The sequence below is a fragment of the Cherax quadricarinatus genome, chromosome 13 (assembly GCF_038502225.1).
Source record: "Cherax quadricarinatus isolate ZL_2023a chromosome 13, ASM3850222v1, whole genome shotgun sequence".
NCBI lineage: Eukaryota > Metazoa > Arthropoda > Malacostraca > Decapoda > Parastacidae > Cherax > Cherax quadricarinatus.
Genome location: NC_091304.1, coordinates 3,422,124 through 3,437,059, shown reverse-complemented (window position 1 = coordinate 3,437,059; position 14,936 = coordinate 3,422,124). Strand labels below are relative to the sequence as shown.

The following is a 14,936-nucleotide window of genomic DNA, read 5'->3' as shown; positions in this document are numbered from 1 at the left end:
AGATGCTTTTTATTTATGAAATAGTTATTAAAGGTTGCAGCAAGAAGGTTCAAGGCCTTAATATGTTGTCTAATATAATGTAACAAGGACTGATACATTAGAAAAAAAGGCAAAAGTCACAGGTTATGGTATGAGAATTTCTGAAACCGAGGGGAACAAAACAGTTTAAACATTTTTAATAATGGAATATACAGTTCAGAGGGTTAACTGGAGTGCAACATACACCTTACTGGAAAAGCCTCCAAGGAGAGTAATACTGTCTGAAGAGTGAAAATGTTAACATACCTGGCCATCAACTGGGTCAATCTGTTGCAGAGTTGCCAATACAAACACTGCTGTCTTGCCCATTCCAGACTTAGCCTGCCCAAGGATATCCATTCCCAGCACAGCTTGAGGAATGCACTCATGCTGCACTGTAAAATAAAGCTTTTTATATAACCTTTCCATATTAATATGGATATTCATGTGAAAGATGAGTGCAGGAAATCCAGTAATCATATCTTCATGTTCAATTTAAGAGTCATGCACCAAGCCAAAAAATAAGAGACAGTGGATAACTTAAACACTTGAATTTGAGTGTTACTGTTACAAATAATTTGTTTTTATTAATAAACTAGAGGGTAATCCAGGATAACCAAATAGACAGGATGTCATCGGACTGTCGTTTCCAATGGTGTTCCTTAGTCCATTCTCCCATGATGCAGTCCACACTAGTCGCTTAACACGCAGGTACCTACTTATTGCAAGGTGAACAGGGCAGGTGTAGGAAACACTTCGAACATTTCTGCTCATCCAAGGATCGAATACCAGTGCCTCAGTATGAGCCACAAGCACCACCAATCAATGTAACACATCCTAATTTTTTTTTAAATGTTTACGGAAGCAAATAATCAACAACTTGTTTCTTACCTTCAGATGGATGTTCAAAACCACAGTCTACAATGGATCGTAAAATCTCTGGCTTGAGTAGGAAGTCCCGAAACCCCGAGGAGTGAATCGATACGTATGTACCCTTAACATCTTTCTTAACTGGGGGAGCTTCATTGGTCTCTCCTGCTGCTGGCTCCACTGGTTCTTCGTCCTCTTCATAATCTAGAAGATCAGTCTCTTGGTCGGCCATCCTAACAAAAGATGTTAACAATTTTACTGAATTTCAAGCATAATGAAAACAAAATAGAAAATTATCGTAACATATAAACTTTAATATATAAATTTTGAGTAGGCAAATACATCTAATAGTTTAAAATTTTTAATAAAAACTGTCTACTGACCCTTTGCAGGGGCCAGCAGATCTACCTATTACTGTTATCCTCTGCTTTAAGTATCTGTAAAATTTACTTAAACTTAGGACAGCCCAAAAACAGCAGCCTGTTCAACTATCAATAATTAGGTACCTGGGTGTTAGCAATCTTGCAGTCGCATCCTGGGGAACAAGATTAAAGGACTCCAATGGAAATAAGACAGTCCCCGATGACACAGTGATTTTAATGGATTATCCTGGGTAGCTAAACCTCCGGGTTGGAAGGTTAAGAATCAAAAACAATATTTTAAGTTCCCAAGAAAACATGAAAACCACAAGTCTACACCTGGGTGCCTATTTACAGCTAGTGAATATAAGTAGTAGGTCTCTCGCTCATACATATTCGAGCCGACGCTGGTGTAATCTTACCACAGTGTATTCTGCCTTAAAAAAAAAAAAAAAAAGGCACCATCTTGAACCTTATACCAACCGTATATTAAAATATGTACTTCAAACTTATATTCAGTATACCTGGACCAAACACATGACAACACAAATTCACTCGTCTCGAAAACATTAAAACACATACTTTGTAAACCCAAAAAACAAAGCAGCTTGTACACCAAGACTGGCGGCATCTAGGGCGCATATGGAGTTTTCGCGCCTCCACTTCTAAACTCAAAATACGCACACATTCGTCTTCCCAGTTCACAAGCATATACAAAATACGACCAAACGTACATTAAAGCACCAGTACAAGAACATCAGAGTACAACTCTCACCTGTATCAAGTAGTATTAAGAAGATATTACAAGCCGGGTAAAATGGCGTCAGTAACGGGTCGGTGTCTGGCGTGTCCCGGGAATGTTGCGCTGTTGCCACCTCTCACACTCAACACCACCACCATCACTTATCACAGTTTTTGACAACTTAAGTCTAATGCGATGCAGCTTTGTTTAAATCATTTCCTTAACGTATAAATGAAACCCAGCGTGATGCATACATTATTGTTTTGTAATTTTATACATGAAGATATTAATTATTAATTTTTTTAATATCAAATTGATATATTTGGCATCATTCACCAAGACAAAGGAACCTCGTACTATGTACAGTTCTTGTTATACTTGTAATAATAAATGATATTTGATAAGCTAATTCGATATTAGCATCTCTTTCTGCTAATTATTAGTATTGTTAGCATAAAATAAACATTATTTATTCACCCTTAAAATATACAATACTGATATACGTCAAACACATGCGAATCCACATTATTTATATAAGACAAAATTTCTTGTTAAACAGACTATTGTTGATGCAAAACAAAACGATTAGAATAAACTTTGTGTATTAGCGTTTGTTATATGTATATATTTCTCGGTGTAAATCCCCTGTTAACAATTAAAATCATTTTCAGTGTATATACACAGAAATACACCTTTTCATACATATATAAATATATATTATGTCGTACCGAATGGGTAAAACTGGTCAATTAGCAAGAACTCATTTAAAATTGATGCTAATGTAAAAATTAATAATTTTGTTACAAAAGAACCTTAGAAAACTTACCTAACCCGCTATGTGTGACAATCTATGTAACTGTATTTGTGTATACATGAATAAATTGTGCCCAGTAGCCTGGTGGTTAAAGCTCTCGCTTCACACGGCTATTGTCCGGCTTCGATTCCCGGCGAGCGTAGAAACATTAGGAGTGTTTCTTTACACCTATTGTCTATGTTCCTCATCAGTAAAATAGGTACCTGGGTGTTAGTCGACTGGTGTGGGTCGCATCCTTTACATTGCAAGATTTTATTCAAATTCAAATTCAAATTCAAAGTTTATTCTCTATAAGGATTATAATGCTGAGTTTACAGAAATTTGGTTATTGTTTGGTTTACATGTAGTAAAATTGTGATTACAGAGTGTACCACTAGAACGCTTAGCATGGCTAGGCATTTCGGGCATACTTAGTTTTATTCTTAATTGTAAAATATTACAAATTATGAGGTAAGTTGGTATTATGGCTAAGTGACTAAATACTAAATACTGGGACAAAACTGACCTAATTTGCCCAAAATGCTCTGCATAACAAGCGTCTTTCTATATAGTAATATGTCATCGATGTCAGCTAGGCCTGTATACCTTGTACATGTACTTATAGAATTAAAGTTATTATTATTATAACTTACAATACATATAATATGGGTCATTATCGTACACTGTTTCCTAAGCGGACTTCAAAATGGAGGATTGTACGCGTCGTTTGGGGAGTCAAATGAAGCTCTCATGAATCTGTCTAGTAACTGGATAAATTACCGCCTGACCTCAGCATCATACTTACCTACAAGCATCTCCATGTAAGTCACTGTTTTACCTTCAGGTTATATTATGTCACTTGTAGGGAGGTGTGTTAGACGCACCGCTTGCGTAATCCATCTAAGCCCGCTAAGTTTAAATCAATGTATCCTTAATTTCTTTTAGGCATTAGATACATAATTTCTTTGCAATTGTCATGAGTACACACAAGTTATTGGAATATGTATATTATGTAGCTTTAACCTAAGATAATCAAATATGATTGGAAAATGTGATTTTAGAAGATTTTATTTGGATTATGTATATCAAACACATTTTATTGTATAGCAATAAAGGCGAGGAATAAACTGCCTGCACATGTCAAAGTCTGTTATAGCATGAACCTGTTCAAGAAGAAAGATAAAAGGTACTTAATAAATGTAGCGACAGAAAGAAAGTGATTTCTGGTATAACATACATGTGCCCATTACTGTGATCTGTCCTCTCTTTAATGTAAATAACTCAATTTACCTTTGTCCCTATGTGACATGTCAAGATATCTTATTAATGAAAATAAGATACAAGATATACTAAGCAAATTTCCTAAATTTGCTCGTAACAGATAATTGAACTATAGATATGTAGATATAAATCCATATGTATTCCTGTTAACCCTTTGGGGTCTAGTTCCTAGGCCTTTTGTGTATCCATATGTTTCTTGCGCTACCGTCCACAGGATGGATATGATGTGCACAATAAACTAGCCACTTCAGTGGCAAAATCTAATATAATCCTCTGTCCTATCATATCTCCTTTTACTGCTTAAAATAATAAGGTATTACAAGGACCCCAGTGGAAATAAGTCACTTTGTCTGACTTTCTTAGGTCATCCTAGGTAATCTACATATATGCTGCTATGTATGATAACTTAAGTAATTGTAATTATGTCTACCTGAATAAACTTACTTATGAACCCGGAGAACTAGTAACTCAGGATAATGCAATATTGCCTTTGTCACTAGGGTCCTTTTAAGGGAAGGTAACCATAGAGATCTGGTCCTTATGACTTTTGCCGTAATTTATTTCTAAAAATATACAATGTTAGTTGATAAATTAGACACATATGCAACATTTGGGTATCTTTAATGAGGAAACATTTCGCCACACAGTGGCTTCATCAATCCATACAAAGGAGAATGGTGAGGGATAGGAGGAGTTTGAGGTAATCAGTCGTTAAATTAGACACATGTGCAACTCTTGGGTATCTTTATTGAGGAAACGTTTCGCCACACAGTTGCTTCATCAGTCCATACAAAGGATAAACTTGACTGATGGACTGATGAAGCCACTGTGTGGCGAAACGTTTCCTCAATAAAGATACCCAAGAGTTGCACATGTGTCTAATTTAACAACGTGTCGGTTCTTTGAACTATTCATCTACAATCCTGTCAGACACTGCAACTTCTTGGGATCTTAATACTTGGGAATTCTTCGCTTGCCTAACCCTTGGGCACGACCTACTTCCACATTGGACAAATGTGACACCACCTACGACTGCTGCACCTCTCCTGTCATACGGTTTATAAGCTGCTTCTCCGCTCATATGCCGTATTCTATTCAAGATTGATGGACTGACCACATCGACTCAAGGCTGAGGGACTGATTACCTCATTCTCCTCCTGTTCTTCAAGTTTATCCTTTGTATGGACTAATGAAGCCACTGTGTGGCGAAACGTTTCCTCAATAAAGATAATTTAACATGTCGGTTCTTTGAACCATTCATCTACAAGGTAATCAGTCCCTCAGCTGGGACTGATTACCTCAAACTCCTATCCCTCACCATTCTCCTTTGTATGGACTGATGAAGCCACTGTGTGGCGAAATGTTTCCTGAATGAACATTAAAATGGTATAAAATACCGACAGATTGTTAGGTAAGACACATATGCAACAGTTAGGTATCTTTATTTTGAAACGTTTCGCCTACACAGTAGGCTTCTTCAGTCGAGTACAGAAAAGTTGATAGAAGCAGAAGATACTTGAAGACGATGTAATCAGTCCATCACCCTTTAAGGGTGATGGACTGATTACATCGTCTTCAAGTATCTTCTGCTTCTATCAACTTTTCTGTACTCGACTGAAGAAGCCTACTGTGTAGGCGAAACGTTTCAAAATAAAGATACCTAACTGTCATACCTAACTGTTGCATATGTGTCTTACCTAACGAAATGTTTCCTCATTAAAGATACCCAAATGTTACATGTGTCTAATTTATCAACGTGTCGGTTCTCTGAACCATTCATCTACATACAATGTTAGAGTGGACTTGACTGTCTTGGGCCAGTGGGTCTGATGTCGTGCGTCTTTCTGTAACTTCGACCTGACTGGCTTAGGTCAATATGTTACTTTAATTAAGTAAGTAAATAAGTAAGTTTATTCAGGTATTCACAAATACAGTTACATAGATTATCATACATAGCAACATATGTGTAGAGAACCTGGGATAACCCCCCAAAAAATCAGAGTGACTTATTTCCATTGGGGTCCTTTTAATACCTTATTATTATGTAATAATGTTGGTAGAATTACCGACAATATGTAAAGTAAAAGGACACAAGTGCAACTAATGTGACATTTTATTGTGGCAACGTTTCGCTCTCCAGGAGCGGCTTGATAAAGCTCCTGGAGAGCGAAACGTTGCCACAATAAAATGTCACATTAGTTGCACTTGTGTCCTTTTACTTTAATTATTATTATACTATAAAGGAGATAATATCTTATTATTATTATTCTACTATAAAGGAGATAATATCTTATTATTATACTATAAAGGAGATATACAAGGGATAAGATAAAATGAGTTATTTATAGTTACATGTGTGTTAGCTAGAAAAAAAAAATCATTCTCCTCCTTTTCTGGATAGGTGAAAAGAGCCATCCACATAATTTGTAGAAGATACTCCTCCTCTCCTTACGCCTTCCTCTTTGTATTGGACTGATGAAGCCACTGTGTGGCGAAACGTTTCCTGAATAAAGATTCCCATATGCTGCATAAGTGTCTCAATCTTCAACTTGTCGGTTTTTCAAACCATTCATCACACACATAATTTGTAGAAGAGAGTGGTGTATGGCTAAGGCATGATGATGCTTGGATTTAAGGCGAAGCTTTGGTTATGATTTTCGAGAAATAAAAATAATTCTAATTTTAATATTCTTTCAGAAATCTGATTTTTAACGCAACATTGAAGGATGGTTGAACGCGGCCAGGTCAGGTGACTATAATGTAAACAAGACAAAAGATAACTGCTCCATATCGTGAGGGAAGAGGCGTAATCAAGGGCACTACACTTAAAATAAAGAAGATAAGACGTTAGCACTGTACGTTACATAAAGAAGAACGTGACGATCTATACTGTACAGAGCTGGCACACGAAGAACAAAATATGAAGAAAGAAAACATGGAGATGAGTAATGAACCTGCTGAGGGTGAGGGGAGTGAGACAGACACCAACGATAACGAGGATGAAGAATATGGTGAACAGGGTAAGAAATTCTCATATATGACATAGTAACGTAACACATGCCTTGGTATTTAGTAACTGTCTCCTAAGCTACAATTGCCTGTTGTAAAAGACGTCGCATCACTAAGCCATGATTGTCTGTAAATGATTACTTCAGCACCAAAGATTAGTGACTGTAATAATTACGTTGAAAATACTTGATATAAAAATGTTCTCTCAGATTATAGGAAAAAAGATTATCAGGAATTAACGGTGTTCTAGGTTCACATACTGACGGACTAGGGTTCAGCCCCTGAACGAATGGGAATGCTGTAGGTTAAGAATAGTGAAATTGTTATTTTCTCTTGTACTCATTTTCTTCTGTACTCATTCTAGATAAGGCATTCATTTATCTTTTTTTCAAATTTTTTACCATATATTCAGTACAATGCTTGTATTCTCTTTCTTTTGGTAGTTTATCCTTTTAAAGCTGTGGTTTAAATTAGTATACAGTATTTAGTTAGGGCATTTGCATCTGTAGTTGATTAGTTATTTTAAAGATTTAACAAATTTCATTGTGGTAATGTATAACATTGCATTTTCAGAATTCTTGAAACTGAATGCTGAACTTGATGCCCTGAACTCAGCTCTGGATACCATTGAGCAGAGGAATGATGAAATCAATAACAGGTTGAGGAAGATTCTCGAAGAGAATCGTGTTGTTGCTGAGCAATCATTGCAACAAACACAGCCAACACAATAATAGCATGATGGAAGCCAGGAATACATCAGATAAATGTAGGAGCAGTTAGCATTAATGTAGATATGTAATTAGTAGGTTTTGTTGTACTGCATGATGAAATATGACCTTATTAACAAAAAGGTAAAAAGTCTGTGCATTTGCAGAACTTGTGTTTATAGGTGTATAGGTAAATTCATAAATAGACCAATGAAATTGACATAGTTTATATATATATATATATTATATATATATATATATATATATATATATATATATACATATATATATATATATATATATATATATATATATATACATATATATTTTTTTTTTTTTCAACAAGTCGGCCGTCTCCCACCGAGGCAGGGTGACCCAAAAAAAGAAAGAAAATCCCCAAAAAGAAAAATACTTTCATCATCATTCAACACTTTCACCACACTCGCACATTATCACTGTTTTTGCAGAGGTGCTCAGAAATACAACAGTCTAGAAGCATACACATATAAAGATACACAACATATCCCTCCAAACTGCCAATATCCCAAACCCCTCCTTTAAAGTGCAGGCATTGTACTTCCCATTTCCAGGACTCAAGTCCGACTATATGAAAACAACCGGTTTCCCTGAATCCCTTCACTAAATATATATAATTATATTTATTTATTCTACAGTACAGTATTTTCATTTTTTAGTGAAATTTAGTGTTTTATGATGTTTAGATATGAATCCATCCGCAATGCAATAATTTTTAGTGTTTACACTTCACAATAAATATAAGTTTATTGTAAATCTTTATCAATGTCACTAAAGTTTTGTCTGACAGTCCTTTTTATCTACTCTTTGAGCTTAGTTTGGCAGGCATCCATCTTGAAAAGAATATTACCATATTCTTCCTTAAAAGTATACTTATGCAGACCTCACATCTTCTGGTATGATTTTTGCTTCTTTATATCAAATACATCCTGTGTGTGTTCAAGCTCCATGAACTACTAATAAGAAATGCAGCCAGTCTGTATAGCTGTTTTAGCACTAGTTTTATATTGCTATACTGTATTAATTTTAGGTCGGCAGGAAAAGGCTGATTCTGGTCATTGCTAATACTGTTCAGTATTAAGTTATAAATTGTGGAATATCCAGAGGTAAATTATGAAAATAATTTTTTTTCTTACAATTGAAAGACTAATTTTCTGAGTAGAATAAAATGAATAGGAACAAAATCAAATAATAATTATGATTTTATAGCATGTTGAAATTGGTGAAAAATGATCATTTGTTGGAAACAGCGGCCTTAATGCATCAGTGGTACATACATTTTACAGTTTGTTAATTCCAATTTAAGATTGTGCAGTGAAACCTAAAATTTTGAACTTAATCTGTTCCAGGAGCTAGTTCTAAATTTGAAAAGTTTGAAAGGCAAAGCAATATTTCCAATAAGAAATAATGGATATACAATTAATCCGCTCCAGAAACCCAAAAATATTCACAAAAAAATACATTTTATAGATCGTATTACATTATAGTTTTACATACACACAACAAATATAGTGTACAATTATTAATAAATTTAAATAAACAAATAAAATAACATTTTTACTTACCTTTATTGAAGATTGGTGATGGCATCTGGAAGATAGAGAGGAGGAGAGAGGGAGTTTGGGTTAGTGTTTGGAAAGGGAATCCCCCTCCAAAAGGACTTTAGGTATCAAAGCCCTCTCTGGGGTTACTTCCCTTCTCTGTCTTTTAATGCCACTAGGACCACTCTCATACTTCTGTATTATTTCCTTCTTCACATCTATGATGTTTCTCACTTTCTTTACCACAGGGGTACCACTAGCAAGTTTCTTTGGGCCCATGGTAGCTTATTTCACAGTCCCACAAGCACTAAACACAACGAATTAATCGTAAAATGTTAGAATGAGACCGCAGGTTAGTGTTCACTCGAGCATCAACAAAGCCAGACTGGCTCACGGCACCTGCAGAGGGACGCGGACAGAGCGGGCTGGCAGACAGGTCTGGTACCCGGCGGTTCAAAAAAAGGGGCGAGTTCAATAATGGGGACAAAGTTGGTTCGAAAAAAACGGTCGATTTTCGAAGAGTTCGATAAGCAATATGTTCGAAATTTGAGGTTCCACTGTAGTTATTGTTTTTATTATCATTATCTGTTACTAAGTATGCTACGTAGTTTCTTATGATAATATCATAAGAAACACATCTAACAGATGTATATCAATGTATTTAGGTACTTAGAACATGGAGAAATGCATCACCAGCATTGCCCCACTTGGAATGTACAATATATATGTACTGTAGATTTGTACAACTATTTTTTTTATTGCTCTAGCCTTAGCCATATATACAAGGAAATTTTACATTATAATTGTTTCAGTGTGTTATACTCCCTGAAACATGGAAATAAGTCACTTTTCTTTTTTTTAACTTTCTTTGTTTATCCTGGGTTAATTAATATTGATATACGTACAATGTTTAGGGGGAATCACTAAACCCAGAGGGACCACCCAGTGCCTGGGAAATGGGAATCAATCAAGATTGGTTCAGGAGCATTTACCAACATCAAGGCTCTTCCGAGGAAATATCCTGGGTTCAGTATGTTGTAATTTTTACCTACCCATAATACCCGTGTACCCTCAAGAAAAAATATTTACAAGGCACTCTTATTTTACAATTGTTTCAAGGTGTAATACTCATCAAAACATAAAATAAGTCACATTGTGTGACTTGTTTCTATGACTAGGTTATCTTATGTTCACTTTATATAATGTGGCTTTTGGCTGAATTTCACAGTTAATATCATGAAATTGTAATAAATTGAGAATGAATAAGGCATCTTCCTTCTAGTTCCATACCTTGTTTGCTGGTAGGAATGCTGGTGGTGGCAAACAGGTCTTGGTTTCATCATAAACCAAGGAGATTCACTGTAGCTGAGGCTAAAAGTATCAGCAGACAGCACATTCAGTGATGTGAAAAATTGACATTTAAGTACGTACATCGTACAGTGCTTGGTACCCTGCATGCAAGTATGTCATACACAGTTTAAAGATTAAACACTTGTCGATGGCACAAATGAACCTACACAAAGAAAATAAAAAGGAGTACTTTGCTGCATATTTTAGTATATTATCAAGACTTTCAGCAGACTGCCATAGAGGGCCTCAGTGTTACGACAAAATATGTACTGTAACACTAATTATTCTTGCCATGTTATTTTATTTGTGCCATAGTACTGTATACATGTACAATGCAGTATTGTCTTTTAGCAATGAAAATCATTCTGGAAATAAGTCAGCTGAATTGACAGCATAGGTTAAAGGTTGCAGAATTGACAATTTTTCATATGAGACTTAATAGGACTGAAGTCATGGAAATAATTATGATCTGGTATAAGTTAGACAGTAAAACCCATCCTCCTCTTAAAGAAGTGCAACATGACATACCATATGATTCACGAGTACTTGAAGCTACCTAAACAACGGTAAAGGACAGATTGCAGGAAATTATTATTCCAGTGAATGATCAACTGATGGAACAGCCTTCTTACCAGAGCTAAAAGTATTTAGACTACACTGTGTTACCATTCAAAATTCATCAGGAAAATGTAAAGTGAAATGGATGGGAGCCAGCACAAGCCACAAGCTTCCTTCTCACTAGCAGTCACTAAAGATGGAAGTTGACAGGTAAATAAAAAGCTCATACTTTAGTTAAATTGTTTATTAATTTATTGTATATATAAATATTTTTCTGCTGTTATTGAAGAGGATACTGTATTACAAATTAGTATTATAATGTACAGTTATGCATATAATATTTGAGAAATATATCCTGTACAAACTTTATTCAGTATTGCATGTAATTTGCTTATTTTTTTATATCTATGTCTTTTATTACTCTTCACAAAGTAAATGATAAAATTTAATCAAAGGTTAACAAGAAACACCTTTCCTTCACAAACTTAAGTTAGGTTTAATATTATTATTATTCAATACTTTTGCAAATTTTCATGAATATGACTGATTCTTCTAATGTATAAAAACATTCCATATAGTGTACTATACTTTATTTCCATTTTTAATTATTGTTGAAGGTCATATGCTGTATGGTATTTGTGGTTCTTGTAGAATATAAAATTATAAAAAATAACATTGCTTTATTTATCATCCAATGTTTAGATAGTTTTTGCATCCATCTCACATTTTATATTGACAAAGTGTACTAGATATTCGAGCATAGATGATGATCAGCTGAGAAAGTTTGTATTGAAAATACAAAAAAACAAACAAACAAACTTGTTTAATTTGCATTATTGAGACAGAGATAAATGTAAGTTGTATACCTTCTGTTTGTTATGGTATTAAATATGCTTATATGTTTAATGAGTTTTGTGAATAGTTTTATTACTGTTTTCTGGTTATAGTATATTAGTAGTAGTATTTTTACTTAGAGTATGTTATGTCTTTACCTCCAAGACCAATATAGTTAACCCTTTCAGGGTCCAAGGCCCAAATCTGGAGTCACGCACCAGTGTCCAAGAATTTTCAAAAAAAAAATTTGTCATTTTTTCTTATGAAATCGTAGAGAATCTTTTTGTGAAGGTAATAAAACAAAAAGTACGAAATTTGGTGGAAAATTGACGAAATTATGCTCTCGCGAATTTTGATGTGTCAGCGACATTTACGAATCGGCGATTTTGCCGACTTTGACTCCCATTTTAGGCCAATTACATTATTCCAATCAACCAAATTCTTAGCTATTTCACTAGTATTACTTCTATTCTATCGATTGAGCACAAGAAATCGCCAAGTCAACTGTTTCAACTACAAAATAAAGTGATCAGAAATTGTTAATTTGGCCAATTTAACACAAAGTTCAAAATATTCCAATTTCAAAATAGGGTCCAGAATGAACAATGTAGGCATTCCTGGCACTAAACTAACATTTCCTCTGTTCAGTAGTTATGTTTTGAGGCTTTACAAATAAATTCCATTTTGATTTTTTATTCACATAATGAATTTTTATTCACACCAAAGAATAGAAGATTTACTGTTATGCAATACTGTAATAATTGTATAAATATCATCACCATATTTGTGAATGTATATTAGACCCACCAGCTGACGTGTATTAGATGTGTGAGGTCGTTTGTTTACTCTTGAATATCGGCAAAAATTTAACATTTCCGCTACTTTGAGCTCAGTTTCAAGCCATTTCCAGTGCTAAAACCAATCAAAATCATCTCTATTTCTGTAATATGTCTTCCATTCTATCAAATGAGACCAAGAAATCGCAAATACAACCATAAAAAACATACGAAAAAACACTGCAAAGTTGCTGTTTTAATCGAAAAATCATGATTTCATTTTTTGTCTCTCATTATACACAGTGTGTTGCAGGATCTGTTTTATGTGGTGCACACATACCACATAGATGTATTCTCTCATATCTAGGCCCAAATGTACCACTCACAGTTTATCAGAGTGAGCTGAGCCCATGGCGTAGATCTACGGTTTGGACCCTGAACGTAAAGCCGTAGATCTACGGGACGGACCCTGAAAGGGTTAAATAGGCATTTACAGTATTAATATTGTATAAAGAAAAAAGGGGTAAGAGTGTAAGAATTATAGAGAAATAAGCCTGTTGAGTATATTAGGTAAAGTGTATAGTTGAGTTATTATTGAAAGAATTAAAGGTAAGAGAAAAAGCAAGATTGCAAATGAGCAGGGGGGTTTTAGGAAGGGTAGGGATTGTGTAGACCAGGTGTTTTGGATATAGGCAAACAATATTAAGGTAAAGGTAAGGAAGTTTTCATTGCTTTTATGGATTTAGAAAAAGCATATGATAAGGTGGATAAGGAAGCAATGTGGCAGATGTTGCAAGTGTATGGAACTGGTGGTGCAGTTAAAAGTATTTATGATTAGGTTAGGGTATGTAGGAGAGACTGTTTTTCAGTAAAAGTAAGACTTAAAGAGAGATGCATAATGTCACCATGTTTGTTTAACATTCGTATAGATAGGGTTGGAAAAGAAGTAAATGCTAGGGTATTGTGGAGAAGTGTGGGATTAAAATATAAAGAATCTAAAATATAGTGGGAATTGTCATAGTTACTTTTCGTTGATGATACTGCTTTTGGGAGATTCCAAAGAGAAGTTTCAAAGGTTGGCCCCCTCAAGGGTGTCATGTGGGGGGGGGGATGGACGAATGGACCTAAAGATAACTGGGGAATATGCGAGTAATTGGGAGGGAGTAGGTAGGAAGGAGACAGAAGTGAGTAGGAAGGAGGCAGGTAGGTAGGTATGACAGGTCAGTGGTGACCACCATGACACTTTCATTAACTCTACACTACTCACTACTGTATGACTCGCCCACTCTTCACTCACTCCACCGTATATAAACAAAATAAAGTATACCTGGAGTTTACCTGGAGAGAGTTCCGGAGGTCAACGCCCCCGCGGCCCGGTCTGTGGATAAGGCCTCCTGGTGGATCAGAGCCTGATCAACCAGGTTGTTACTGTTGGCTGCACGCAAACCAACGTACGAGCCACTGCCCGGCTGGTCAGGAACCGACTTTAGGTGCTTGTCCAGTGCCAGCTTGAAGACTGCAAGGGGTCTGTTGGTAATCCCCCTTATGTATGCTGGGAGGCAGTTGAACAGTCTCGGGCCCCTGACACTTATTGCATGGTCTCTTAACATGCTAGTGACACCCCTGCTTTTCATTGGGGGGATGTTGCATCGTCTGCCAAGTCTTTTGCTTTCATAGTGAGTGATTTTTGTGTGAAAGTTCGGTACTAGTCCCTCTAGGATTTTCCAGGTGTATATAATCATGTATCTCTCCTGCCTGCGTTCCAGGGAATACAAGTTCAGGAACCTCAAGCGTTCCCAGTAATTGAGGTGTTTTATCTCCGTTATGCGCGCAGTGAAGGTTCTCTGTACATTTTCTAGGTCAGCAATTTCACCTGCCTTGAAAGGTGCTGTTAGTGTGCAGCAATATTCCAGCCTAGATAGAACAAGTGACCTGAAGAGTGTCATCATGGGCTTGGCATCCCTAGTTTTGAAGGTTCGCATTATCCATCCTGTCATTTTTCTAGCAGATGCAATTGATACAATGTTATGGTCCTTGAAGGTGAGATCCTCCGACATGATCA

General features: G+C 35.7%; 2 protein-coding genes across 3 annotated transcripts in view; one reads left to right on the top strand and one right to left on the bottom strand.

Annotated features, from left to right (window-relative positions):
• The window catches only part of Hel25E (ATP-dependent RNA helicase 25E), a 46,567-nt gene extending 44,408 nt beyond the window's left edge, over positions 1–2,159 (bottom strand). For both annotated transcript variants that reach the window (XM_053776623.2, XM_070084396.1), the window contains exons 1-3: positions 2,023–2,159; positions 910–1,121; positions 286–413 (exon numbers count right to left, since the gene is read on the bottom strand). In XM_053776623.2, coding sequence (XP_053632598.1) covers positions 286–413; positions 910–1,120 — 339 coding nt within the window. In that variant the 5' untranslated portion in view covers position 1,121; positions 2,023–2,159. The remainder of the gene's footprint in view (positions 1–285; positions 414–909; positions 1,122–2,022) is intronic.
• Positions 2,160–6,833: 4,674 nt separating this feature from the next.
• Positions 6,834–7,944, top strand: LOC138852662 (bublin coiled-coil protein). The gene is made up of 2 exons (XM_070084754.1): positions 6,834–7,083; positions 7,646–7,944. Exons 1-2 carry the CDS (start codon positions 6,984–6,986, stop codon positions 7,801–7,803), a joined length of 258 nt encoding a protein of 85 aa, XP_069940855.1. The 5' UTR covers positions 6,834–6,983; the 3' UTR covers positions 7,804–7,944.
• The last annotated feature ends 6,992 nt before the right edge of the window (positions 7,945–14,936 follow it).